Source organism: Ursus arctos, unplaced genomic scaffold, assembly GCF_023065955.2.
Source record: "Ursus arctos isolate Adak ecotype North America unplaced genomic scaffold, UrsArc2.0 scaffold_8, whole genome shotgun sequence".
Lineage (NCBI taxonomy): Eukaryota > Metazoa > Chordata > Mammalia > Carnivora > Ursidae > Ursus > Ursus arctos.
In genome coordinates, this window is record NW_026623100.1 from 70,438,488 (window position 1) to 70,462,915 (window position 24,428).

The 24,428-nt window shown below is 36.0% G+C and overlaps 1 protein-coding gene and 1 non-coding gene across 13 annotated transcripts in view; one reads left to right on the forward strand and one right to left on the reverse strand.

Annotated features, from left to right (window-relative positions):
• The window catches only part of PUM2 (pumilio RNA binding family member 2), a 96,421-nt gene extending 72,848 nt beyond the window's left edge, over positions 1 to 23,573 (forward strand). For 7 of the 12 annotated variants that reach the window (XM_048222454.2, XM_026519399.4, XM_044390514.3 and 4 more), the window contains 8 exons: positions 8,632 to 8,899; positions 9,824 to 9,953; positions 11,861 to 11,995; positions 15,423 to 15,560; positions 16,602 to 16,727; positions 17,017 to 17,138; positions 18,342 to 18,534; positions 20,569 to 23,573. In XM_048222454.2, the coding sequence (XP_048078411.1) occupies positions 8,632 to 8,899; positions 9,824 to 9,953; positions 11,861 to 11,995; positions 15,423 to 15,560; positions 16,602 to 16,727; positions 17,017 to 17,138; positions 18,342 to 18,534; positions 20,569 to 20,700 (1,244 nt within the window). In that variant the 3' untranslated portion in view covers positions 20,701 to 23,573. The remainder of the gene's footprint in view (positions 1 to 8,631; positions 8,900 to 9,823; positions 9,954 to 11,860; positions 11,996 to 15,422; positions 15,561 to 16,601; positions 16,728 to 17,016; positions 17,139 to 18,341; positions 18,535 to 20,568) is intronic. The other 5 variants (XM_048222456.2, XM_026519420.4, XM_026519406.4 and 2 more) reach the window with 1 other exon arrangement.
• LOC113247709 (U6 spliceosomal RNA) lies at positions 12,426 to 12,529 on the reverse strand. The gene has a single exon (XR_003313359.2). It is a non-coding gene; the product is annotated as a U6 spliceosomal RNA (small nuclear RNA).
• Positions 23,574 to 24,428: the final 855 nt, after the last annotated feature.

Sequence of the window (24,428 nt, forward strand, 5' to 3'; positions counted from 1 at the left end):
TCGTTAAGGATAAAGACACCATCCTTACCCACTGTCATGGAGTTTGTAGTGTTGTGTTGAATGTAGACATGTATACCAGCACTTACAATGTAATGATTGTAATGCTCTTACCTTATTGCACTTTAATTCCATTTTGTAAAAACACCGTCTTCTCCATTATAATTACCATCTTTCCTTCATGGGTGTTTTTTGTTTGGTTTTTTGTTTGTTTTGTTTTTTGTTTTTTTGGGTTACCAAATTTACCACAGACTGGACTTCAGTTAGAGTTACTTCTGGGTTTATTTTAGATGAGAATCAAGAAAGCCCAGGCCTGCCTTTCTCCACAGCTTTAAGAGTATTCAGATCTCAACAAAAGTTTGGGTAATCAAATTTGAGGGGTTTTGTTTCTTTGTTATTTTATTGATGAATCTATACTTGGACATAGGCTACTTTCTTGTTTCAAAAATGATTTTACATTCTGCTTGGATTTTTACATTAAAACATTATTTGGCTGTTCAGTCAGTGTGTTTCCTGATCAGTGTGTTAGGATCATCATATTCTTCAGAATACTGCACTTTGAAAAGTTTTATGACAGTTGCAGAATTTTTATTTGTGTGTGTGTGTTTTGTGGGGTTTTGTGTTTGGTTTTTGGAAATGAGTTTAGGTCTAGGTTTTTCTGGGTTAAATGTATCTTTCACAGTACCTTCCCAGTTCAGCTGTCCCCACGAGTATAACGACCCCATCGAGAGAAAAGTAGTGTGCCTATGTTTGTCTAGTATCAAAAGTTTTCATTTACCCCATTCGGGGCAGCTGGCCATGAAATTACAACAGGAATATTTTAAAAGAAATGCAGATGTTGTATGTAACCTGATGGTTTGTTAACTGTCACCAAAAGTATTAACCAAAGAGAGGAATTGAGGTCAGATCTGAGAGGGTGGTTTGAGATGTGCAGGGAGATAGTTTTGCCCACATGTCTGTATCAGGCAGTCAGTGAAGTTCACCCCACTACTTAGGATTTGGGGGCATAGACAGTTTTTAAAGTGTTCTCATTTTCAACAGAGAGGTAGTTTTCACTAAAGATTAAGGTTCAGTCAAACCAAACAAAAACTAGCTTTTTTGTTGGAATAATGGAAATCAGCAAGTGAGTTAGTGATAGAGATGATGTAATACTAGTCTGAAGACTATAGTTCATATGTTAAAAACTCAAGTCTGTTTAAATGCTCTTTGATGAACCAAGGGAAGGTTATCAAATTATCTTTTGTCATGACGGTCTCCCTCTTTATATTTTTAGAAAGTTTGCGCCTAACTAGAGGCTAGAGGGTGAGGTTACTTACTTTTAGAAAACAATTACAAGCAGTAGAAATGTAAACAACAGATTGTTATTTTGGTTTGTAGTTTGCATCTAATGTTTGCTTTATATATTGTCGTAAGATGTACAACTTTAAGGTTGCATACCAGCTGTGTTCATGCTTTTTGCTTTTTAAATCTATTAAAAATGATGTGGAAGACTATGCTTTTAACTAGAATTACATTGGTTTTTGGGGCAGCTGGGTGGCTCAGTCAGTTGAGCATCGGATTCTTGGTTTCATCTCAGATCGTGATCTCAGGGTTGTGGGAACAAGCCCGGAGTCAGAACGCAGAGAGTCTCCTGGAGATTCTCTCCCTCTCCCACTGCCCCTCCCCCCTGCTCATTCACTCGCTCTCTAAAAAAATAAATAAATAAAATCTTCTTTGAAAAAATCACATTGGTTTTTAAACTCACTGAAGCCTCGGTTCTTTTTCCAGTAAAATTTTTGTGTCTTTATATGGGAAATACATAGTAAATAATGATTAGAAAAATTTTATGTGATTTATTTCCCGTGATTTGTAGTATATCCCAGATTTAAGAACATCATATGGTGTTAAATGTTCTTCATGAGGTGTAGCGGAATGTAACTAAAAGCTTTAAGTGAATTATCGAGACATAATGGTTTAAAAAAAAATGCCTCAGTCTGATTATTACTTATGCATCCTTGAGTAAGGTATTTAGCTTCTCCAAGCCTGTTGTGTCACAAGTAAAATGGAGATAATTTCCTTGTCCCATGGGGTTGTTAAAAAGATAGCATATGTATTAGTTTTCTGGGGCTGCCTTAACAAACTACTACAAACACAAATTTATTGTCTCACACTTCTGAAGGGTAGAAATCAAATCAAGGTGAGGCAGAGCCATGTCCTTTTGAAGACCAAAGAGGGCAGTCCTCCCTTGCCTCTTCCTAGCTTCTGGTGGTTGCTGACAAACCTTGGCATTCCTTGGCTTATTAGATGCATCACTCTCATCTCCGCCTACCTCATTGTGTGACATTCGCCCTGTGTGTGTCTGTCCTGATTTTCCTCTTCTTAAAAGGACACCAGTTCATTGGGTAGGGGCCCAGCCTAATCCAGTATGACCTCACTTTAACTTGGTTACATCTGTAAAGACCCTATTTCCAGATAAAATCAAATTCACAGGTACCAGGAGTTAAGAATTGAAATATATTTCTGGGAGACTCGTTCAACCCAGTATAGGCAGGCTGCCCTCTGGCTCTCCTGATTCATGTTTGGCCCACATGCAGAATACATTCACCCAAACCAGCATCCGCAGGAGTCAGAACCTATCCTCCCATCAACTCAAAGTCTAAAATCTCATCTAAATAACTCAGAAAAGTCCAAATTTCATCTTCTCTTTCAGGTGAGACCCTGAATATGGTCCATCCTGGGACAAAATTCTTCTCCATCTGTGGACCTGTGAAACCTACAAAACAAGTTACCTGCTTCTAAAATACAGTAGTAAGACAGGCATAGGATAGATAGTCCCATTGCCAAAGGGAGAAACTGGAAGGCATGAAAGGATTACCAACCAGTCCAAGCAAGTCTGAAAGCCAGCAGGGCAAATCCTATTTGTTTCAAGGCCTGAGAGTAATCATCTGTGGCTTAGATGCTCTGTCCTCTGGATCTGCTGCCCCACCTCTCTAGCCTCTGCACCTGTGGCTCTGCTCTCAGAGTCATTCTTCATTTTGTCCCATCTCTGATCCTTTCAGGCCAGACTGGAAATGTTTCTGTTGACAAGAAATTCTTCAAAACATTGTTGGTCTGTCATTAATGTCAAGGGACTGTCCAGCCACACCCGTTGGCTCTGTGCCCTCAGCACTCTCTGGATAAGCTAAGATTTTTCCAGATCATCGAGTGCTAGTTTTCTTTTGCTTAACAGTTCCTTCTTCAAATTATCTCGTTCTCTCATTTTACCATAAGCAACTAGGAGAAACCAGATCACACCTTCAACATGTTGCTTGGAAAGCTTAGCTACATACCATACCAGTTCTGTTTTCCACCCAACGTAACACATTTCAGTCTAGTTTCCCCGTTTCCAGTAACATGTTTTTCATTTTCTTGAGACCTCACTTGGAGCATCTTTAGATTCATATTTCTACCAACATTGTTCATGACAAACGTAGGTATTCTCTAAGATGGTAGCAGCTTTTTTTTTTTTAAGATTTTATTTATTTATTCGACAGAGATAGAGACAGCCAGCGAGAGAGGGAACACAAGCAGGGGGAGTGGGAGAGGAAGAAGCAGACTCACAGCGGAAGAGCCTGATGTGGGGCTTGACCCCATAACGCCGGGATCACGCCCCGAGCTGAAGGCAGACGCTTAACCACTGTGCCACCCAGGCGCCCCTGGTAGCAGCTTTTGATAAGTACTCCTCACATCTATCTGAGCCCTCACCAGATTGGCCTTTAATATCCACATTTCTGCCAAAGCTCTCAAGGCAGTTTAGCCTTTTTGTTAAGCACCTCCAAATTCTTCCCAACTCCAGAGTCACTTCATTTTTAGGCATTTTTTATAGTAGCACTTCACTCCTAGTACCAAAATCTGTGTTAGTTTCCCAGGACTGTTACAGCGAATTACCCCAGCTGAGTGGCTTAAAACAAACTGGGGGAGGTACAGTTTGAACACTGTATAGCATTTTATGCAAAGTTCACATTTTCAGTGTCCAAGAAAGAATGCTCAATAAATGGTTCCTGCCTTTTTAAAAAGACCTTCATGGACCCTCTGGGTCTAGCACATACTATCAGTTTATTGGATATTATGTTATTAAGTGGACTTTCTAAAATAGGTAAAGAAACTGATTATGTTGAACACACAAACCCTATTTAAAATGAGATGCCAGAACTCAGGACAAAGGTCTGACCAGTGTCCTTTGAGAAATTTTTAAAGTTAGGCACGTGTAACCAGTATCCCAAAGTGATTCATGTGCGTATTGAGAAGCACTGCTCCAAGGTCATTTTCCTACCAAAGTCCAATATATTCATATAAATGTATCAATAAGTCAAATTACTTGTGGCTATTATATCTACTCTAAATGTTCATATACTACTAAAAAGTGATGGTAGAAAAAATATTGAACTAAAAGTACTAAGCTGACCTGTTCATAGGGTAGAAGTAACTAAAATTAATGTCCTAAAATAAAATAGACTATCCTCATTTTGGACTTTTTTCTACCACTCTCTATATCATCGATTCTTCGCCTGCGCCAACTAACTGGTCATCTTTGGTTGTCAGTTTATCATTTCTTGAGCTTTCTAGAGCCTTGTCTTCAAACAGGCACTAGTACCCTGTACCCCAAATCTACTAGGATTACCATTTTTATTTGAAATAGTGGTTGACAGCCTGCTATAAAATGAAACCTTGAATTATCTTGAATTGTAATTCATTAGCCTCCAAACTCTTCTATCAGAATAACCTTCAGATTTTTTTTTCTTTTAAGTAAAAATTACCCACTGAGGGTAATTCAGTAGGTCTTGAGTAAGGCTCAGAAATCTGTATTTTTAAAGGAACACACAGGTCTGCTAGGTTGAGGAACTGCCATTCCAAATCCTCGGGAGGTAGAAAATCATGAAAGGACTAGTCAGGTTTATTTATTATGTGGTGGTTTCAGTTGTTACATTGTTTTTCTTCTGTGTTTTTCCTTAGTATTATATAATCTTTTAGTTTTGATTAATAATAGGATTCAAAACAACAGACTTCTTAAGGAAATTAATGAAAACTTATAAAATCATTATTATTTCTACTAGGATACTTGTATGGTGTTTCCCTTCACTCAGTTGTTACAAATGAACTTGAAAAATCCTTATGTAAATAGCATGTAAGGGGTAGCACACTGTTGTGTCATAAGCTCTAGCCAAGAGTCCTGGCTGACTAGCTGCATATCACATTTGGACCTTTAGTGACTTCATCTGTGAAATTATAGTACAAATCTCCATGTCCAATAACATTCTTATCCAAGTAGTGATTAAGAAGTGGTAAATTGATAAGGGGGGATGTCAGCGATGAATTGAAGCACTGTTAGCCCTTGAACGTATTTGGTGCAGAAACATGTCTGCTTATAGACTACCACTAGTAATGGTACAAATATAGATAGCCTGTTTGTATGTTTGTTTTTAATTAATTTTGGAATAATTTCAGATTTACGGGAAAGTTGTAACACTAATACAAAAGCATTCCAGCTTACCCTTTACCCAGATTTTGCAAATGTTATTTTACCACATTAACTTTATCATTCTTTTCCTGTCATCTTCTCTCCTCCTCTCTGCATAATCCTTTCCCCTCTCATCCAGCTTTTTTTTCTTGATACTCTAAGGTTGCAGATACATTGTCCTTTACCTCTAAATATATCAGTGTATGTTTTCTGAAAATAAGGACATTCTTTTATGTAACCACAGTTATCAAAGTCAGGAAATTAACGATACAGTACCACAATCAAATCAGCCAACTTAAACTTTGCCAGAGGGGAGGGGAGAGAGTGAGGATTGGGAAGGTGATTGATTAGGGGGGCTCACATATAACACTCATTTGTCGTGGCTCTTTGTTATTCTTCAACCTTGCACTGTTTGTCAGTCTTTTATGACTTCAACATTTTTGAAGAATATAAGCCAGTTTTGTAAGATGTCCCTCAATCCCAAAATAGGTTTTGGATGCTGTGCTTTCATTGTTTAGATAACTAGATTTAAAGTGTTTAATGTATATTATGAATTGGGTTTTGAATGCTTATTTAATTTGTAAAGAAGGAAAGGTATCCTACCCCGAGTGAATTTTTTTCAATTTTATAAATGCAAATACTAAGACTTCCAGAACTGAAATTCTGAGGTTTTTTTAAACTCAAGGCAATTTAACATTATTAGACCTTTTAAGTTGGCAAAGAGTGTATCAGGAGTTTGGTGTTAGGGAGCTGATAGAACATAATCAAAGAATATCTACACGTGGGAGGAATTTCAGTTGAATGTTAGAAGTACCAAATAAAATTGGCATGGTCAATCCTGGGGGTAAGTATGTATTTTGAATTTGGTATTGAAAATCTTTAGTTTATTAAGGGCAAAGAGGTTGTAGGATTGGGCCTTATGTTTGAGGTAATGATAAGCAGTGTTGCAGAGATAATAATAGGAGGAGAAGTGAACAGTTAAATTAGGGTTCTACCAGGAAATTTGTGTGGGGAAATAGGTTCAGAATAATGACTTGAAAATTAGGCTGAAGATTTAGAGAATGTGCTCTAGCAGGATGCTTTAATGTAAAGTGATATCATCAAAGTAGCCTTTGAATGGGACATTATAATTTTTTTTTTGTAAAAACAGATTGGAATGATAAGCAGAGCACCCCTACCCTACAAAAAGAAGAATTGTTAGAGATTCGAATGGGCTAGTGAACAGTTCATGGAACTGTATAAATAGAAATAATAGTAGGAGCTAGAGGGTTAAGAGTATTAAGGAAATCAGTCGGCTGGGGTCACGATCTCAGGGTGGTGGGATCAAACCCTGTGTTGGGCTCTGCACTGGACGTGGAGCCTGCTTAAGATTCTCTTTCTCTCTCTCTCTCTCCCCCCTTCCCTTTCCCCCTTTCTCCCTTTCTGTCTCTCTGTCTCTGTCTCTCTCTCGCCCCTAAAAAGAGAGTATTGAGGAAATTAAGACAGTATTAAAACACTGAATTCTTTCACTTTTTAGTTATATAGATCTTGAATGAATATGAGAATTTGATGTTAGTGGTTTTGGTGTATAAAATAGTTTGTTAAATTACACACTTTTAAGAAAGACAGTACAGAACCAGACCTTAGGCAGTTAATGGTACATAAAATATTCATGAATATTATTATGTATGCGCTGTCAGACATTGTTTTAGGTGCCCGGTATCTAGCATGTAGGTAGGTGAATGTAATTTTGTGGCACTTAACATTGGAAAGGGGACTGGAAAGTCATATAAATTATAGTATGTATAATCTGGATGGTGGGAAGTTCAACAACAAAAAAAAGCTAGAAAAATGGGGACTGAAAGTAAAAGAGGAATGTTCTAACGCAATTCACTCTCCAGGATTATAACTCGCTTACTGCTCCTTGTCCCTGTAACTTTTTGCCTTTAAGTGCCTCTGTATAACTTAACAACTTTGCACTGACAGTGTGTCCTTGGCGTCATCTCTGCCTTGTGGTCTGGATTGTATATAGAGCGTAGAGCACACTACTCTGCGTTGAGATGGTATACAATAGCATAGAGCTGATGGTAGATTTTGTGTATCTGAGCTACTAAATCTGCGCTTTATGGTTTTCTATACATATTTCTTTTTTAAAAGGACACTGTCAAGTACTTTTAAATGGTTATTTGTAATAACAATTTCCGGCTTGTATTTTTTGTTTGTTTCTATTGACTGCCCTTTAATTTCCTTGTTTGGAATGGAATATAAGCTAAAGAGGTCTTTTATTTGTCTCAAATGATAAAGGTTAAAGTTCTAGGAATAATAAATGTTTATTTCTTGTCGGTAAACTAATCGTATTTTATGGAGAGTATTCCTTTAAAATGTTTTAAATATTTTAAAATAAGATATAATTTGGATTTATTATTTAATACTGTGGTTTTTTTGTTTGTTTGTTTTTTTAACTTCAAAAAGTAATCCGTGTGTTAACTTCTTTAAGAAATGGTTTTTCAGGGCTCCTGGCTGGCTTAGTCAGTAGAGCATGCAGCTCTTGATCTCATGGTCGTGAGTTCAGGCCCCACCTTGTGCATAGAGTTTACTTTAAAAGGAAAAAAAAAAGTTTTTCTTTAATTGAGGCATATACAACTTAATGCATTTTTTTATAAAGTCCAAAAAAGGACTGATTTAGCCCTCAGTGTTCTACTAACACTGCAAGTAAATTTTAGCCCAGCTCTAGTTCAGTGGCTTAAAATCTGAGTTTGCTAGCTATTTCTAACGTTAATAAACTGGAAATTGTGTTGGTGGTTTCAGTGTTCTGATATTGAGACTAGTATGTATGACATTACTTGGTATAATTGTGTTTTAAACTAAGTTTCCAAGAACAAATAAAAGTTTTGTGTATGACATTAGATGTTAAAATTATCATTTAAATTAAACTGCCGAGAACAAATACAGGTTTATTTTTCTCATGTTTTCTAGTCTTTTTCCCCCAGATCCTAAAGCCACACACACATTAAGTAAATGTGTGAGATTTCTCTTCCAATTTTAATTTTCTGTTACAACATATAGGAATCAGTGGTTAGTGGAATGAGTATTTCTTGATTGAATTTTTAGTTTACTAACTCTTATTTGAGGAATGGCCTTGTCAAAAACATTTGCTGACCACGGCTGCTTTGTTGTAGGAGGCCTGACAAATGGTAGTGGTCGATATATCTCTGCAGCACCTGGAGCAGAAGCAAAATACCGAAGTGCTTCAAGCACTTCCAGTCTGTTTAGCTCCAGCAGCCAGCTCTTTCCTCCTTCTCGGCTTCGGTATAATAGGTCTGATATTATGCCTTCTGGCCGAAGTAGATTATTGGAAGATTTCAGGAACAACCGGTTCCCAAACCTTCAACTTAGAGACCTGATTGGACACATAGTTGAGTTTTCTCAAGACCAGCATGGTTCTAGGTGGGTGATTATCATTTATGATACTCTGTATTTTTGCTTTGAAAATTACTGCCTCATAAGAGCATAAATTTTTCTTGACTGGGGTCATTTAATCTGCATGAAAGTTGGAAGTTTTTAAAAAATAAATACCCGATATTAGGACAAATGACAAAAATACAGGTTTTTAAATTATTTATGGTTTCTCAGTTTTCTGTAATGAGAATATTTTTATAATGAATATATAGCAGTGTCTTTTTATTGGATTATTTTTATTACATTGACTCACTTTAATTTTCCTTAAAATAATGCTCTGATTACATTTGTGGACTTAAGTGTCCCTGATGTAGACTTTGTCTTAAAAAAAATTAAAAAGAAAGCTAAATGCTTTTGTGTTCCCTTATAGATCTGTATTTGATGTGATATGGTTTAAGTTGAAACATTTCACTTGTAACACATTTACTAAATTTGAATTGTCTGTTACTTCTATAGTTTTCATTTTATCTCCCTGTGGTCGAAAATTCCTTAAGAGTAGCAAATCAGACTTGTATCGCTCACAGTGGCTAAGAATTTATTTGTAAGAGCTTCTTTTATTCTCTAAATTTAGATATTATTTAGTAATATTATGAAAAAATATGTGAATAACCAATAAAATCTAATTTTTCTTCATTGATTATAGTGCAGCCAGAACTAACTTAAGTGTTAAACCTCTTCATGTCCAGACTTTTTGCCTAACTAGTAGTTATTTCAAATTAAGGTGTTACAAAGAAATACTCCATAACACTTGTCTTTTTTGCCTTAAATTGGCTGTTCACAGTACTAAATGCATTAGTACTATTTCTGGAAATAATTTTAGGTGTATATATGTGGGAATGTTTAATACTCGAGATTTTTACAGAAGCTTGTTTCCAATGTGCTGTCATGGCAGGTAAATTTTTTTTTTCATAGATTCATTCAACAAAAACTAGAGAGAGCTACTCCAGCTGAGCGACAGATGGTATTTAATGAAATTCTGCAAGCAGCCTATCAATTAATGACAGATGTTTTTGGAAACTATGTTATACAGAAATTTTTTGAGGTAAGCACACATTCATGTTTGTATATCTATCCAGCTGTTTGTTTTTAATGCTTAGAAAAGTCCAGAAGGGTGGGTAAGAGTTATTTTCATATAAAAATATATGAGCCTGGGGGGTTAAATCAGTTGAGTGTCTGCCATTAGCTCGGGTCTTGGTCTCAGGGTTCTGGGATCGAGCCCTGTGTCAGGTTCTGTGTTCAGTGGGAAGTCTGCTTCTCCCTCTGCTCCTCCCCCTGCTGGTGCTCTCTCTCTCTGAAATAGATAAATCTTTAAAAAAAAAAAAAAGAAAGAAAGAATATATATATATGAATGAGCTTGGGAGAAAATATTTGCAAATTACATATCTAATGAAGATTTAATATCCAGAATATATAAAGAACTCCTAAAACACAACAACAGAAAGACAACCCAGTTAAAAAAATGGACAGGAGGGGTGCCTGGTTGGCTTGCTCAGTGGAGCATGCAACTCTTGACATTAGGGTTGTAGGTTCTAGCCCCCTGTTGGGTATAGAGATTACTTAAAAAATCTTAGAAAAATAAACAGAGAACTTGAATAGAAATTTCTCCGTAGAAGATCTACAAATAGCCAGTAAGCAGCACATGAAAAGAAGCTCAACATCCTTAGTCATTAGGGAAATGCGGATCCAAACTGCAGTGAGGTTCTACTTCACATCTGCTAGCATGGCTTAATAAAAAAGTGGAAGGTAACCAGTGTTTGTGGAGAAATTGGAACCACTCATACATTGTTCTAGGAATGTAAAATGGTGTAGCTGTTGTGAAAAACGGTTTGGCAGTTCCTTAAAAAATACACAGAAAATTATCATACAAACCAGCAGTTCCACTCCTATAAATACACCCAAAAGAATTGAAAACAGGGACTCAAACACTAGCGTTTGTTTCAGCATTATTCACAGTAGCCAAAAGTTAGAAACAGCCTAAATGTCCAGCTGATGAATGGATAAACAAAATGTGATAAATGCATACAATAGAATATTATTCAGCTGTAGAAGGAATGATTTCTGTTACATGCTACAACATGAAGCAAAGTAAAATAAGCCAAATGTAAAAGGACGAACATCATAGAGTTTCATTTACGAAATACCTAGAATAGGCAAATTGATAGGGACATAAAGTAGATTGGGGCTCACCAAGTGTTCGGGGAAGTGGGGAGTTACTGCTTAAGGCATGCAGCGTTTTGTTTGAGGCAACAGGGAAGATTTGGAAATGGTCTGTAGTGATGATTGTACAACATTGTCGGTATAATTAATGCCACTGAATTATGCACTTAAAAATAGTGAAAATGACATTTCGTGCTACGTATTTTATCACAAAAACAGTTTTAAGATATATGGGCCTACTTTAAATGAGAAGTTTAATATTAATCTAATTAATATTTGAAAATAAAAAGCATTGGGTGAAGAAATTAATAATAGTACAGTCTTTTTGGTTTTGTTAGATGTCATGTATTTTGTGACTTAGCTAATTTTCAGTTTATAACTAAGTATCTGTGTTGTAACTAAGTATCTTGACTTAAGTTTCCTGCACAGTTAACATCAGAATATACCTGAGAATTATCTGGTCTGAATGTATGGCTCAGAAGTTAAAGATGAGGAGATTTTGTTTTTTAAAAATGAAGGCTAAAGATGTTTACTTTAAAAGAATAACAAGTGGTTAATGTATTAGTAACAAGGAAATTTTAGATAGTGAGACTTCACCCCCCCCCAAAAGTAATACAGTTATTTTAGGCAGCTCTGGATCTATTTTAATTAGTTTTCACCTAAATCCTCCTACATGATTACCAAATGTGGTATTTTCAAAATAGAATGAATAGGCTGCAAGCAGTAGGTTATTCAGGTTTAACAAAATAATATTATGGTTCTTTTTATTAATATTAATTTCTTTTCCATCAGTTTGGGAGTTTGGATCAAAAATTAGCCCTCGCTACTCGTATTCGTGGTCATGTTCTGCCTTTAGCCTTGCAGATGTATGGCTGCCGTGTTATTCAGAAAGCATTAGAGTCTATTTCATCTGACCAGCAGGTAATTGTAAGTTAAGACAAAATTTTTGTATTTTATTCGGTTTTTGAATTATTACTTTATTATTACTTAACGCTAATCTTACAGTGAAACATTAAGTATTTCCACAATTAGAATAAAATAGTTCTAAAAATCTGTCTCAGACAGTACATTATTAATTGTCATAAAGTAGATCTTTTGATCTGTACTCTTCATTTTCTTCAACATCTTTTCATCTTTAAATGAAAATATTTGAGTGCCTCCTGTGTGGTAAGCAGAATGCTAAATGATGGATATTTTTGCTACACTTGCTTATTTGATTTTCTGTAGTATCAGGAATATCTTTTCCTTTTTCCAAAGTGTATTTGGATTGTACTTACACTTCTATCATAAGAATAAAAAATTTTTCGTTGAGTAGAGTGCTTTTTATTTTAAGTTATATTTTAATTCCAGTTAACGTAAAAATGTGGAACGCTTCATGGATTTGTGTGTAATCTGTGTGCAGGGGCCATGCTAATCTTTGTACCATTCCCATTTTAGTATTTATGCTTCCGAAGCGAGCACAAGAATAAAAATTTTAAAACCAGTTGCATTCCTATATGCCAGTTAAAAATTATATATATATGGGGCGCCTAGGTGGCACAGCGGTTAAGTGTCTGCCTTCGGCTCAGGGCGTGATCCCGGTGTTGTGGGATCGAGCCCCACATCGGGCTTCTCCGCTATGAGCCTGCTTCTTCCTCTCCCACTCCCCCTGCTTGTGTTCCCTCTCTTGCTGGCTGTCTCTATCTCTGTCGAATAAATAAATAAAATCTTTTTAAAAAATTATATATATAAAGTTTTTTAAAATTTCATTCAATAGGAAAAATAATCTAAGAATTCTGTTAACAAGATTCACAGTTTTTAAGATAAAGAGGAAAGAACACATATAAATTAAATGGGAATATACTGTATCTTGGATGAAGAAGTCTAGTAAAATTCTATTTTAAGTTAAAAAAGGGTTAATGTAATTCCAGTCATGTGTTCTTGGGAATTTTCTTATAACTGATCAGAATAATTTTTAAAATTACTTGAAATAGACAAGAATATTAAGAGGATGAGGATAAATGCTGATCTGCTAGGTTTTTAATATGTGAAGTATCACTGGTGCGGTTCTTGGAGGAGATTAAGCAGACTTTAGAAATGAAATTCGTAACCCCAAATAGATACTATTTTGTATATATATAACTAGTTTATGTATTACAATGAAACTTAGAGTAAAGGAAATAGTTATTTCTTAAAAGGCATTGGTCATTAGTAAATTTGGAATGAGATCACATTTGATTCTCCACCCACATACATTATTGTATAATAAAGTAAATTCCAGAATTAAAAACAGTAATGACATATATATGGATATATGTGTGTATATGTGTAAAAATTTGAGAAAATAGTATTATTTTCTGAAGGAAATTTCTGGAGGAAATTCTGAGTTCTAGAATAATTGAAGATCTGTCACAGTGGAAAAGATCAACAAATTTTGATTATTGTAGATGATTACGTAACTGCTCTTCCGTAAGTCTCAAACTGGTTTAGGTACCTCAAAGATATTTTAAAGAATGAGATCTTGGGCACCTGGGAGGCTCAGTCCATTAAGCATCTGCCTTCGGCTCGGGTCATGCTCTCGTCTTGGGATCTAGTCCCATGTGGGGCTCCCTGCTTAGAGGGGAGTCTGATTCTCCCTCTACCCCTCCCCCCTGTGCATGATCTCTCTCTTTCTCTCTCTCAAATAAATAAAATCTTAAAGAATGAGATCTTGCTATTTGCAATAACATGGATGGACAGAAGGCATTACACTAAGTGAAATCAGAAGAAGGACAAATACCTCTCATTTCACTCCTCTGTGTAATGTGATAAACAGAAGAAACAAACAACAAACTCTTAAATAGGGAATAAGCTCTTGGTTGCCAGAGGGTTGGTGGGTGGCAGGTGGGGGAGGCTATAGGTGAAGGGGATTAAGAGATAAACTTTCAGTTATAAAATTAAAAAGTCACGGAAATGAAAAGTACAGCATAGGGAATATAGTCAGTAATGTAACAACGTTTTTTGGTGACTATACCTTTCGTGGTGAGCAATGTGTAGTGTTTTATTGAATCACCATGTTGCACACCTGAAACTAATATGGTATGTCAGTTATACTTCAGTAATAAATAATAAAGATACTTAAATGTCTTTGAAATGTCTTTAATATTTGAAAATATGAATCAGTGAGAATAAGCCTTATGTGAACCTGTTAATGAATAATGGTGTTCTTTGGATTCCTTAGGCTATTTTATTTTGTTATTTAGTTTATAGCTAAACATCGGTGTTATATCTTGGCTTAACAGAATTCCTCTAGAATTATGTTAGTACGTATTTGAGAGTTCTTTGGGTGAGAGAGACTTTAAATGTGATACCTTTAGATACCGTGTGTACTCCATTTCTTCACAATACGATTTCCTGTTGTACTACTAAGGCACACAGATTATCGTGTGGCTACCTGTATTTTTCTCTAAGGATTAAGATGTTTATTTAATAAATGCTTTCAAATTTATTTTTTAAAATGAAGATTACTTGCTAAAAGAAAATGCCAGTTAGTAAATAAACCTTCCTGTAAATAAGCTTAACCTTATTAGTAAGCAAAGAAACAAATGAAAGGGGTCATTTTTGCCACTTAAATTAATAAAAATCTAAAATTTCCCAAGAATTCATTTCCAAAGAGGCGTCTAGGTGGCTCACTCAGTTAAGTTTCTGAGCCTTTTGATTTCACTCAGGTCATGATCTCAGGGTTGTGAGATCAAGCTCCACATCGCTGCTTCTCCCTCCGTCCCTTCCCCCACTCGCATGTGCTCTAAATAAGTAATAAACCTTTTTTCAAAATTAAAAAATTATTTTGGGGGGGTGCCTGGGTGGCTCAGTTGGTTAAGCGTCTGCCTTCAGCTCAGGTAGTGATCCCAGGGTCCTGGGATTGAGCCCCATGTCTGGCTCCCTGCTCAGCGGGAAGTCTGCTTCTCCCTCTGCCCTTCCCCCCACTCATGCTCCCTCTCTCTCCCTCCCTCTGAAATGAATGAATAAAATCTTATAAAGAAATTACTTTTTGAGGGAAGGGGGGGTGCTAAGTAGAGGAAAAGTGTAAAATTCTGAATTAATTATGTATATTGTCAGCTGAGGAAGATGAGTAGAGGGTGTGTAGAGTGCTAAGAGTTGTTTAAATACAGCAAATTTAGCATCACTACTTTTTTTTTCAGCAAGTGTCATTTACATTACAGTCCTGTGAAATGTTTTGATAATTCTCACCATGAATTCTGTGTGGGGGGGCAGATTTTAAACTTTGATATCTAAAAAAGTGCAAACAAATTTTTTACTATGCTTTTGTACTCTGTATTTTTAATCCTGATATCTTGCTTGATGAGGTAATTTTTTAAATGTCATCTTTTTGCAGAGTGAAATGGTAAAGGAGCTAGATGGTCATGTGCTCAAATGTGTGAAAGATCAGAATGGAAACCATGTTGTACAAAAATGTATTGAATGTGTTCAGCCACAGTCACTACAGTTCATCATTGATGCTTTCAAAGGACAAGTAAGATTGATTTTTGGCTTCTGATAAGTTAGCAGGGCATTCTTTTAGAATTTGAGTGTTAACGCATTTTTCGTAAGTCACAAGATGATGTAATGCCCAATACTGTCATACAAACATAGGAGACAAAACAGTAAATGTGCAGTGATTTCTGCCTGTTTATGAAACAGGTAGCTTCACTTTATTGAAGCTGAAAACTGTAGAAATAGTTCAGTAATACTACTTTAGGATCACAACTCTTAGAATTATAAACCCAACAGTGTTTTCCAAATTTGGGGGGAAAAGGAAAGGAAGGAAGTCTTCAGATCCTATAGTAAAACACAGAAAATAAATATCAATTAGTAACTAATACGTAGTAATTAATAATTGCTAATTATATTATTGCGCACTACCCTCATCTTGCAGTCTGTTTTCATTATTACATACCCTCCATCTTCTGGTTTGGTGCCATTTGATCAAAATGTCTGTTAGTTCTTGGGGTACCTGGGTGGCTGTCAGTTAAGCATCCCACTCTTGGTTTCAGCTCAGGTGGGAATGAGCCCCGCATTGGGCTATGCTCAGTGCGGAGCCTGGTTCAGATTCTCTCTTCCTATCTATCTCATTCTCTCTCTCTCTCAAGTAAATAAATAAAATCTTAAAAAAAAAAAAAAGAGGGGCACCTGTGTGGTTTAGTTGGTTAGGCATCAGTCTTCGGCTTGGGTGGGGATCCTGGAGTCCTGGAATCAAGCCCCACATTGGGCTCTCGGGTCAGTGGAGAGCCTGCTTCTCTCCCTTTGCTGCTCCCGCTGCTTCTGTGCTCCATCTCTCTCTCTCTCTCTCTCTAACAAATAAAATCTTCAAAAAGAGAGAGAGAAAATATCTGTTAGCTCCTAAGTTGATCACCTTGCTTTCCAGTCTTTACTAACAGGGCAGTGGTCATACTGAAGGTGACTCCCCACTCTTCTATTTTAAATTAATTCAGCATGTCATCAGAAATCTGTCTGCCTCATAAAACTTTCCAAAAATGTCAGATAATGGAAATGTATTTCTTCCAATTGTTTTAAGGTGTTTGTACTCTCAACTCATCCTTATGGCTGCAGAGTGATCCAGCGTATCCTAGAACATTGTACTGCAGAACAGACCTTACCTATCTTAGAAGAACTTCACCAACATACAGAGCAGTTGGTACAGGTATAAACTCCCTAATAGTTTTAAATGTTTATGTGTTTTTTAAAATGGTTCAAAACATAGGCAAATATTATTTATTGTTAAATTTAGGGAAATATAATTTATTCCTAAATTATAATTTATTCCTAAATTAACACACTGTAGAAACACATAGTAAGACAAAAAGCCCAGTATATTCTCCTGACTATATACTGCTAAATTTTTAGAAAAAATAATTAACATCTTTTTAAAGAATAATCATTATTCTTAAGGAATGACCTAAGGAAAGTAATTTTTAAATATCTGTACTTAGGATCAATATGGCAATTACGTTATTCAGCATGTACTGGAACATGGTCGACCTGAAGACAAAAGCAAAATTGTTTCTGAAATCAGAGGAAAAGTCTTAGCCCTGAGTCAACACAAATTTGCCAGGTATTGCAATATTTTCTGATCCCAAGGGTCAGTTCTTTTAACTCTTTGGCTTTTATTAGTAAAGAAAGGAATGTAGACTATAGCATTAGAACATAATCTTTCTTGGGACGCCTGGGTGGGTCTGTGGGTTAAGCGTCTGCCTTCGGCTCAGGTCATGATCCCAGGGTCCTGGGATCGAGTCCCACATTGGGTTCCTTGTTCAGCAGGGGAGCCTGCTTCTCCCTCTGCCTGCTGCTCCCTCTGCTTGTGCTCTTCTCTCTCTCTCTCTGACAAATAAATAAATAAAATCTTTAAATAAAATTTAAAAAATAAAAAACTAAAAAAACCCCCACACATAATCTTGCTTTTAGTAGAGGGGAAAAACACATACAGAACTTTGCTTTTATTCTTACATGACAAATTGGTTTGCCCACATATATTCCATTTTTAAAGTCTGTATTCAGAAAATGATTTGTCTCCCCAAACATATAAATGCAGATTCTTTCAGTGCATGTTAATGAAAATCTCAGACCTTACTAATGACCTGGTTTTCTCTCTTTTGAATTATAATTATTATTTTAAGAGGCATATAATTGAACTTGTGGGTATCCAGTATGGGTTCCTCTATGATACTAATTTCTATTTTAAAAGTAAAGGGTAAGAGAATCGCAAGAAAATACCATCTTGACTCTTAACGTCTTCAGATGTGTTAAGCAAATTCTTTCAAAACCAAGGATATTTTGCTATAAAGAAAATAGTAATAAAATACGGGGCACCCAGGTGGCGCAGTTGTTGAAACATTGGCTCTTGGTTTTGGCCGAGGCTGTGATCTCAGGGTCAACATGGAGCCCCGAGTTTGTCTCCATTGTTCAGCCCAGAGTCCAGTTGGGTTTCTCTCTCCCCTTTTCTCTGCCCCTCCTCCCCCTGCAGGTGTGTACACCCTCTAGCTCTCAAATAAATCTTTAAAGAAAAAAGTAACAAAATAACTTTTGGGGGCCGCCCGGGTGGCTCAGTCGGTTAAGCGTCTGCCTTTGGCTCAGGTCATGATCCTGGGGTCCTGGGATCCAGCCCCACCTTGGGCTCTCTGCTCAGTGGGGAATCAGCTTCTCTGTCTCTCCCCACCACTCCTCTGCCTCTTTCTCTCTCTTTCTCTCTCTCTCTCTGTCTCAAATAAAAAGTAATAAATCTTTTAAATAACTTTCTGTGTATATACTTAATTTTTAGCAATGTGGTAGAAAAGTGTGTTACTCATGCCTCCCGTGCTGAGAGAGCTTTACTGATTGACGAAGTTTGCTGCCAGAATGATGGTCCTCACAGTGCCTTATACACCATGATGAAGGACCAGTATGCCAATTACGTGGTTCAGAAGATGATTGATATGGCTGAACCTGCTCAGAGGAAGATAATCATGCATAAGGTAATACAGTTTATAGCACTTAAAATAGGTGGTTCAATTGGTGTGACTTTCAGGCTACAATTTTAGCTTTCTAGGTTTTAATTTCCTCTTCTGTTCTAACTGGAGAAAACATCTAAAATCAGTGGATAACCTTTGACAAATGTAGGTATGGTGTACCATTCCATTAGATTCCTAAAATATTCTCAATAAAATCACATTCATTTCTCATCTGTTTACCCATCTTTAGCATTGCCCATACCCATCTTATTTAAATATATTTGGTTTGCCATAATACATGAATTGAACATTAATTTTAAAATCTAGTTAGGTTTTCTCACTAACCTAATGCATTTTCCTAATTGATTGGGTTGGTTGGTTGGTTTTTTTTTTTTTTTTTAAACAAGCTGTTTTCTCTGTGTTTTCTCCCTAGAATGTAATGATTCTTTTTAAAATGCATTAATTTCCATGGGAAAACTGTTAAAAAGAATACTGGAAGAAATACTAAATACCCAGTCTTTTTCTAAATTAATTCATTTAAGAGACAAGGGACAAGGTGTCCCTGGGTGGCTCAGTTGGTTCTGCTTTCATCTCAGGTCATGATCCGAGGGTCCTGAGATCTAGTGTCATGTCAGTCTGCTTCTCCTGCCGCGCCTTACCCTGCTCATGCTCTGTCTCTCTCTCAAATAACATCTTAAAAAAAAAAAAAAAAAAAAAAAAAAAAACAGGTCATATAACTTCTTTGGACCTCTTGTTATATAAAGAGAAATATAAGATCATAAATTTTTTACCTTTTTAAAAATGTAATATTTCTGCTTAAAAATATATACTTATAAAAATTGTCAGTCTTATTTTTAACAACTACATTATTTAACCAATATCATATTTATAACATTTGGATTGTTTCTATGAATGTCTTTGCATAACTACCTGTTTTTGTAGGGTAAATTCTTAGGTGTGGAATTGCTGGTGCAAAGTATGTAGACATTTTATGTGTTGATAGATACTGCCAGGTTGGTCTCAAAAAATCTGTACACGTTTGCACATCTACCAGTGTATAAGAAGAACACCTGTTTTGTTGTCATCTCATCAGTACCAGTTGTTGTTCCTTATAAAATTTTTTGCCAGTTTGGGGCACTTGGGTGGCTCAGTCGGTTAAGCATCTATCTTCAGTGCAGTTCATGATCCCCAGGGTCCTGGGATCAAGCCCCACGTCGGGCTCCATGCTTAGAGGGGAGCCTGCTTCTGCCTATCCCTCTGCCCCTCCCCTGACTTGTGCTCGCTCTCTCCCTCTCTCTGTCTCTGAAATAAATGAGTAAAATCTTTAAAAAAAATTTTTTTTGCCAGTCTGGGTGGAAAGATGATCATACAATTCTTTTCATTTACATTTTAAAAACTTAGATTTTGAACAATTTAAATGTATTAGCCATCACATATCTGATTGCTCATTCATGTCTTTTTCTCCGTTTTTGATTGAATTTTTATCCAACAGACTTGAGTAAGAAAATTCTGGCTTCATCAACTTTTTAAGAACATAATAGTTCACTTGTGATGCTTTCCTGCTATGTTTGGAGCCCCTCAGCTATTGGCATTTGTAATAGTTTAGAAGTAGCGGTTTGTGTATTCATTGAACAATTTTGAGAGTGGAAGGTTGGAAAGATTGAGTATAATGAACTGCTTTTGCAAACAGCTTTCTTTAAAGGATTTGAATATTAAAATCAATTATTCTTCTAAGGGGCGCCTGGGTGGCTCAGTTGTTAAGCGTCTGCCTTCGGCTCAGGGCGTGATCCCGGCGTTCTGGGATCAAGCCCCACATCAGGCTCCTCTGCTGGGAGCCTGCTTCTTCCTCTCCCACTCCCCCTGCTTGTCTCTCACTGGCTGTCTCTCTCACTGGCTTTCACTGTGTCAAATAAATTTAAAAAATCTTAAAAAAAAAAAAAAAAAAATAAATAAATAAAATCAATTATTCTTCTAAATCACTAAGATTTAGGAGTGCTTTTTTAAGAAACCGGAAACTGAAATAACTAAGATTTACTAAGGAGATTATCTGTTTTTCAGATTCGACCTCACATTACTACTTTGCGCAAATACACATATGGGAAGCATATACTGGCCAAGTTGGAAAAATATTATTTGAAAAATAGCCCAGATCTAGGGCCTATTGGAGGACCACCAAATGGAATGCTGTAAAGGGAAAAGAGAAAGAAGATGACGTAACCATGTGAAAAGAACGTTTCTTTTGTGAATTATCAAAACACAACTCAACCATGAATCTTTCAAAATTTTTTTTAAAGCAAAACTATTTATTGACTTTGTTCATCCATTTGTAAATTTTTTAAGGTTCTTGTGTATATTTGGGGGGTGGGGGTGGTGAATTATAAATTATATTCAGCCCTGAGTGGAGACCTATCAGATTGGATTGCTGGCAAAGCACAGAATGCTTGTATATGATGTAACTATCAAAAAAAGCTGTCACATATTTTGTAAATTTTTACCTTGTAAAGTCACAAAAATAGTTTTTAAAGGAAAAAGTACAGTATTCTTTTAATAAACTGGCTTGCAGTCTGGTAGGTCTACGGACCCCATAGCACAACAGGTTTATAGAGATGTATATAGAAATATAGTCCTTATTTTTTTTTTTGTCCTTCGTGTGAAGTCTTTTATAACCGATTAACAATCAACTGCATAAATATTATTAATATTTTAAAAAGAAAGTTAAGTTGTATTTTGGTAATTCACAAACTATCATGCAAATAAAAACTCGGCAAGTAAGACAAGAATTAAATGATTTGAGATGAAAAGACTTATATTATTTACAGTGGATGTGATTTTAATACAAATACTGCCCTAAAATGTCTCTGGCAATGTACAGAAGTATTGTATATACTTACATATGTAATTGTTGTGAGAGGTAGAAAAAAACAAAATCATGGTGACACTTCCATTCAGTTAAATGCACTAATTGGAAAGTTAAGTCTCTTTTTAACTTTTCAGTTGGGTTTGCAATCTGAGAAAGAGTGAAAATTTGTATATTGTTTTGCTTATAAAATTACAAGGACATGTTGAGGAAGTGTTGAGCTTTATTTTGCTTTTTCATAGTAGATTTTGAGACAGTAGGAACCAGATAGAGGTGAAAGGGGCCACTGAAAAGTGAATTTGATAGCTCAACATTTAAGCATGACTACATATTCAGATAGCTTTTTTTGCTTCCTATAAATAATATGCATTGTGTGTGTAGTAATAGATGTAAGTTTACACTTGAAAGCAAATCTTGTTTCAATGTTTATTATAAAAGCCTTGCTAATTTAGTAGTGATGCTTTCCTTGGTTGTACAGGTGTACATTTGTAAACCTTCATGCTGTAAATGGAATTTGTTTTATCTCTTTGGAAAACATTTGCATTTTAGTGTACATTTATGTCCCTGCCCTCTTTGACCTGGCATATAGTGTTGTATAATGTAAATTTATTTCTCCAAATCGAGAGTGATTTTTTAAAAATTTTTTATCTTTATATGGTTTCAGAAGTATGAACCGGCTTTCTTTTTATTATTGTGGAAAACATTTTCTTTTATAACATAGTTGTTGACTCTGTTAATATGAACATACTAGGATTTGGATCACTTTCAAGAAGTCAGGGTATTGTGCATAATAGAAAGTATTGGACTGAGAAATTTGGTTACCATGGAGGCCAATGCTTTTTCCATCTTATTAAATGTGATGTGACTTTTTTCTTTGTACAGAAGAGTACTGTATTTTTGAATAGCCTATTCCCAAGTAAGAGCAAATCTGTATGATAACATTTTTTTCTCTGGACATAAGACATAACAGTAACATGATGTACATTTACAAGCGGCCTTATGTACATTTCCCAACAATCTTTTTAAGGCAAAATTGTGACCATATGTGTATAATTAAAATCGTTTTTAATCCTTTGCCTATGAAAATATTTTGGAAAAAAACTTGCTTTGTATATTCAGTTTCTGAAAGATAAAGAAAGTGCTTTGTATTTTGTTGAAGTCAGTATTTTGTATAAAACCATTTATGTTGACCCACTTCTGTTTAGTGCTGAAAACTAATGAACCATGCTGTCTCTTTCGATTGAACATGTAAGGGGTTTTTTATTAGAGATCTGCAGAAGAAAAGCATTCTTCTGAGCACAATATTGAATATAAAGGTTTTATCACTTAGCTGTTCATATCATGAGCCTAAAAACAATGGCATAAAGTTTGGGGTACCAGGCATACTTTTTCATGTTTGACATTGAGTTACTCTAGTTTTCTAACCCAACATTCCATGTTGAGTCCATTAAATCCAACCACTTGTCACTGTCCCCTCAGTCATACTGGTTCATCAACATGTCCCAGTCACAGTGGCAGTGCTTTTTCCCCTACATATAAAACTGCTGTCGTCCACCCCGTCCTACGTTGTTTTGCCAGCCTCAGAGTGTCTTGGCCCCGTGTCGAAATTTGTTCCCAGTATCAGCTCATGGTTGTGAGCTGATCATGATCCAAGTTGTTCTTGTTGGAGATTGATAAATGACTTTCCTGGATTTGCACAGTTGAATTCCTGGTTTTCCTTTTTCTACCCTCTGTTGGCACAGTTATCTCTGCAAATTAAGAAAGCCCTAGGGGATGGCTGGGAAACGGAACCTTCTTAGGGTTTTGATGTTCCCATGTATCCCAGTGTTAAACTAATCTTCCCAATACTTTGGGGCCTATTCTAGAAGAACGTCTATTACTGTAGAAATTTTATGGTCTGCCATTTTGGTGCCCACCTCTCTGATTCCACCATTTAATAAGTTGGCATGGAGTTTTGCTAAAATCTGAGCATCACATTTCAGAATAAAGAAACTTTAATTGGGCAGAACCACTTAGACTTTACTCTTGAGTGTCTCCTTTTGATATGGATTGTTTCGGACCAGTTTGTCTAAAGTCTTGGCTCTTCTTGGTTCATACGAAATAATGTTATCTTCACTTTGTATATTATGTATAAATTAGAAAATGAAAAATGTGTGAATAACATTGTATGAAATAAACCTGGTCTTGTGTTTTTCTCTAGATAAAATACCCTTCTGTACCTCAATTACAATTCAGATTGCCCATTCAAGTTTACTCTGATTTAAGGAAAAGCAAATATTTTTATCACATGGATGCTACTTTGGGGCTACTGATAACTCTGATGGTATTCCTATCTTTTGATTAGTACTTAGGATCTCTATATTACACAGAGTGATTACACACCTCATAGGATGAAACTTTTAGCCTGTTTCCTTGATAAAATGATATTTCTTCAAGGTTGTTTTGAGGATTAAATTAAATCGCTTATCTTTACCTATAGGTGTTTGTTTCCTTTCCATATGAACTTCCAGAGACAGTGTTGTCTAAAGGAGAATACAATTTGGGTTCAGGCATGGATTTGAAGTTTACTTCACGGATCACAAACCTTGTGAATTTGTGTGTTTTATCTCAGCCTCACTGTCGCCACCAGTACCCTGGATGAGTACTATTTAGATCATTGATTTTAGGAATTGAGAGTATCTTAAGATACATAGAACCCAGTTCTCAACTATTACTAATACTATTTCCATTCTTCTCTCCCTTGTATAGCTATTAGTTTTGTTTTAAGCCATATAGATAATTTGATAGAATCCAAAGCACAGATCTACATAAAACTACGTAGGAAAAGGCATTTTCATCATACACATTTTTAATTTTTTACACCAGTTTTACTCTTCCCTTGTTTTGGTTCCGTTCTGAGCTGAATGCAACCCTTCTGGAATTGTTGATATATCCCACGTCATAGAGATTAAATTAAAAGACTCTAAAATAAATACTACATCCTCCCACCCTAGCTTAATAATCTTAAGAAAAGCAGGTTTCCTAAGGTAGCCTGGATAGTAGTCATTCTATTTGCCCTCAC